Raw genomic sequence first — 4,575 nt, 5'->3', positions numbered from 1 at the left:
TTAAACTTATTACTGTAACGGTCATTGTGAGACTCAGAGCGGCAGCTTGTGTGGGCCCTCACATCGGAGGGGGGGGACTGTTTGTGTACCATTAATACCATCCTCCACATGCCAAATGTTACAATGAAAGGTGACTTCTCTTGTTTTTTTAAATCAAATCGTGCACTCTGTTGAGCTGTCAAAGACTGTATTTATGGGTGATCCCTGTATTTTAAAAGGTTGCCTGATTCTGTTTGTTTTTTTTCCACGTTTTGAACACTCACAACTCGGATACGTCTCCAAAATGTACTCTGCCTATTTCCTTGTAATCTGAAATCTATATAATAGAATTGTCAGGAGGCGTCTGAGAGATGCCTGAAAACATGTCGATACATTGTTTTTATAAATCCTGTAAATATGTGATTTTTTTGTCTATCATTTAGGTATTTTCTTTTGACAGAGACTTATATTCAAATATTAAATAAAAAGAATAAATTATTAGCAAATGGTTTTCATGGACTTATTGAAAAACTTTGTCTTCCGTTTTTTTCTTGCTTAGAGCAAAATGACGTCCTGTTTGTAGTTTCCTGTTAATTATTTTGTATAACGGCGAAGAAAAACATTAAATCAGGATGTCTCAGTCTCCATTTAGATTACCTGCCAGATTTTTGCTAATCTGCTAATTTGTCTGATAGTGGTGCAGGTTATAAAAAATGTGACTTGAATATAAACCTATTCGTAACAGAAAATAGTAATGAGCTAAAAAAAAAAAGAGTCCATGCTCAATAATTCAAGTATACAATCCAACCATTTTCAGTCAGGTCATCTGGACAATTTCTTTTTTTTTTCTGAAACGTTTCACCTTTTATCCAGAAGACTTCATCAGTCAAGGAAACGCAACAAAACTGATTCTTCCCCCAAACAGCTTACTCCAAACGTGGAACAAACCAGTTATGTTGGTGCTAAGATGGTGTCTTGTATACCTGGATTATTGAGCATGGACTTTTTTTGGTTTTGAACCAATTTGACATGACTCTCGACGAGGAGGAGGGCCAGCACAAGAGGAGGGGGCGTGCCAAAGACATCATCTTAGCACCAACATAACTGGTTTGTTCCACTTTGTAGTAAGCTGTTTGGGGGAAGAATCAGTTTTGTGTTGCGTTTCCTTGACTGATGAAGCCTTCTGGATAGAAGGTGAAACGTTTCAGCAAAAAAAAAAAAAGAAACTGTCCAGATGACCTGACAGTTAAATGTTGGAGTAACAAGCTACTTTTATGATTTAACCTTTCCTCCCAACCTCCACTTCCCTTAAATAAATCAACACTGGTTGGAAAACCACTAGAAAGGACAGCTTTATAGATTTTACATCTTTTGACATAACAGTAAAAAAGTGGTCATAGATTAGAATAAGCTTTCAGAAATATTTCTTTTTGATAAATGCGTCATTTGTGCACCTCAACTTTACAAATTTTAGTATAAACTCAAGATTTTGGACTAACATGCTTCAGAGTACTTAGCATTTGAAAATGTAAAGCTACAGAAAAAAACAAAAAGCTTTTTAACATATTCAGTGTTTTGCTACATTGATGCACCGTTACTCCAAACGAAGCTGCCTTTTCATTGCAAAGTGGTTACTCTCAGAGCATCACAAACATTTTAGGTCTAAATTTGATCAAGTTTCATTTTATGAAACATTTATCTAATTTTTTTTTTCTTCGTGAATGAAACAACCAAAGATATTTGCAGCCGTTTGTCCAAATCTTTTAGATTTTGTAGATTTTTTTCCATTGACTGCACATATTACGTCATAAATTCTCAATATATCTAGTTGATTTGATGATTTCCTCCCCGTGCCTGAAGTTAGGCGTTCTACAGATGAGTCTGAATGCAGCAATTCTTAAAGCGCTCGTTGAGTGGGGAAGACTTCAGGTGTACATGGCGCCATGCAGGCCTTGTAGACGATGCTCCCTTTGTTTTCTTCTTTCCTGAAGACAAAACTAAATTTAGCTCAGGTCACACTGAAAGCAAAGTTTGAAGACCGTTAAAAAGATGTTTGCAAACTCACTTTGTCCTTTTTAAACTCCTCGTATTCTGGATTGTCTGTTGGTAATTCAAGTCGGCAGAGCGGACAGGAGTTGGTCTACGATTAAAACGTGGAAAAGTTTTATAGGGATTTTAAACGCATGCACAAATTAAAGATAAAATATAATACTTGTGTTTGTGAGCTTTACCTTGCCCAACCACGGCAGTATGCATCCCGAGTGGAAAAGGTGTTTGCAAGGCATTTCTCGAACCGTCTCTTGCTCCTCAAATTCCAGCAAACACACCGGACACTTCAGCCCCTTGTCTGTGAAATCAGCGAGACAGCCTCATTTAAATGTCAATAATCCAAGAGATCTCTGCCAACAGGCGACATATTGACACAAATCCACCTAGATTGTAACACCTGCTTGTTCTGGAGAAACGATGACCACAGTGAGGGTCTGAACAGCAGCTTTGGCAGCTGGAGGAGGAAGCCGCTGGTCCCAGTCTGACAAATCAAACACCCCGGAGTCCATCAAGTCCAGGCCCTGCATTAAAGACCTGAACACAAAGAATGACAGAGCTGGAACCTACAAGACACTGGAGCTCTTCTACCCCTCTGCTGTAGCCAGCACTACCATGGCATGTTGGGAGAACAACACTGGACTGGATCCAGCAACAACAACAGTCTTCTAATGAAGGCTGCAGCTCGACGAGTGTGAACAGGTTGTGGAGATAAAGATGAACAAACTGGAGAGCTCACATCATCCACTTACCTGAAAGACACAGCGTTATAAATGTAACAAACATTGCAGGAAACCTTCGTTGCCACCAGCCATCACACCCTTCAACAAAATCTGTCACCTCTGTGTCTGCAATAAATGTCGACTGTTTCACAGTTTTAATCACTTTGTTGCTTCGTGAATAACAAAATTAAATTGACCTAAAGAGCAAAGTGAGGCTTTGGCTGCGTTAGGTCTCACCTGGCCAGTTCAAGTAGAGCATTCTGTCGATACTGATCCTCCGGGTTGGTGGGCTCACAGTCGTGTTCATCAAAGTACGACGCCATTTTGGTCCAGTTTCTGTCCACTTCGAATCAAGAAGGAACCTGCAAAAGTAAAGGATTCAATAACATATTAGCACACCTAGACGCTGTGGACGACTGGGCTCACACTGACTTCATCCATCCATCATCTTTTACACGCTTCTTCCTTTCCGGGTCACATCCAGCAGTCACTGTGTGAGGTGGGACAGAAGGACACCCTGGACACATTGCATGTCCATCACAGGGACACACGGAGACAACCATTCACACTCACTCACACCTAGGGACAATTTAGAGTCATCATTTAGACTAGCATGCATGTTTTAGGTCTGTGGGAGGAAACCGGGATAAACCCACGCATGCACGGAGAGAACATGCAAACAAGACCCAGAAAAGTCCCGGACCAGGACTCGGTCCCGGACCAGGACTCGGTCCCGGTGAGAGGCAAAAGCTCCACCAACTGATCCATCGTGCCACCTCCAGACAGAGTTATTTAATTTAAATAAAAGTACCGTCCACTCATACAAAATGAATCAGTTTACTATAGTGCTGTAAAAGTGACCTGGCACAGCTGACTAATAATAGAACGAAGAAGCTCCTCACTTTCATTAACATTTAATAAAGATATAATACGACTAACAGAAACGTTCACTTCAAACAGGACAAATAATAGTAAAAAAAAAAAAAGAAAAAAGTACTTAAACATTAAAGAGACTTCATCTTGTATAAAAGAACATAAAAAACAAAATAAGTTCTGTCTATTGTTGGATTGTTGAACTCGGTTTTCGACTTACCAGAACCCCGAAGCGTTTGACATTTGTCATTCTTCCGGGTGTGACGATCTTTATCACGTGACAACTCGTCCAATCACGGCAGAGAGTTTCTTCTTCGCGTGATGAAAGCGTCCTCAATCGATTTACCGGTACAGTACTTTATTTAATTTTTATTGAACAATTGAACATACAGAACAAGTGAACACACTAACAGAATAAATGACAAACTCAGATTCCAGTGATACATGTAAACATGTAAACATATCTACTGTCATACATCCTAAATTCAACATATTCTTAAACAAATTACCATAACAGTCACCAGTACAGTACTGCAGTTTGGGGAAATGTTCAAGTTTTTTATTTTGGAAATGTCTAAGTTAACGTGCAGTTTTCACCAGAACAGTTTACTTTGACAATAAAGACCCTCGTGACTAGTAAACAGCAGGGATTTGGCAAAATGATTTATAATTTTACAAGTAATTCAAATCTTTAAGATAAAAATTAAGATTTCTCCCAGGCACATGAAACAAACTAGTGGTAAAGCTAGTTATCATGTTATTGTTCAGACCAGGAGTGTTGAACTCATTTACACAACAGGTCAAAGTTAAAAACTTGGTCTGGGCAAGGACTAATATAACTTATTGAAACATTATTATAATCTGATCTTGGTTTACAATCACTGTTTCCCAAAACATTTTAAATAAAATTTAGAACAAGCATTAATCAAAAAAAAAAAAAAAAAGGCCAAAGTGA

General features: G+C 38.8%; 1 protein-coding gene across 1 annotated transcript; it reads right to left on the bottom strand.

Moving 5' to 3' along the window:
• Nucleotides 1–1,318: 1,318 nt before the first annotated feature.
• rnf181 (ring finger protein 181) lies at nt 1,319–3,895 on the bottom strand. Its single transcript, XM_037681230.1, has 6 exons — nt 3,841–3,895; nt 2,985–3,109; nt 2,426–2,562; nt 2,211–2,326; nt 2,045–2,119; nt 1,319–1,964 (listed from the first exon to the last, which is right to left on the bottom strand). The coding sequence occupies exons 2-6, from the start codon at nt 3,068–3,070 to the stop codon at nt 1,905–1,907; spliced, it is 474 nt and encodes a 157-aa protein (XP_037537158.1). The 5' UTR covers nt 3,071–3,109; nt 3,841–3,895; the 3' UTR covers nt 1,319–1,904.
• Nucleotides 3,896–4,575: the final 680 nt, after the last annotated feature.

The sequence above is a fragment of the Nematolebias whitei genome, chromosome 8, assembly GCF_014905685.2.
Source record: "Nematolebias whitei isolate Nwh7 chromosome 8, NemWhi1, whole genome shotgun sequence".
In the NCBI taxonomy this organism is placed as follows: domain Eukaryota; kingdom Metazoa; phylum Chordata; class Actinopteri; order Cyprinodontiformes; family Rivulidae; genus Nematolebias; species Nematolebias whitei.
The sequence above is the reverse complement of the archived record's forward strand: the minus strand, read 5'-3'. Positions and strand labels throughout refer to the sequence as shown.

Excerpts from the sequence above, each read along its gene's own strand:
- rnf181 (XM_037681230.1), bottom strand. The coding sequence starts at position 3,070 with ATGGCGTCGTACTTTGATGAACACGACTGTGAGCCCACCAACCCGGAG. Across the intron at positions 2,563-2,984 it reads GCTCTACTTGAACTGGCCAG|GTCTTTAATGCAGGGCCTGG; the intron begins GTGAGACCTAAC and ends CTTTGTGTTCAG. Across the intron at positions 2,327-2,425 it reads CGTTTCTCCAGAACAAGCAG|ACAAGGGGCTGAAGTGTCCG; the intron begins GTGTTACAATCT and ends CTGATTTCACAG.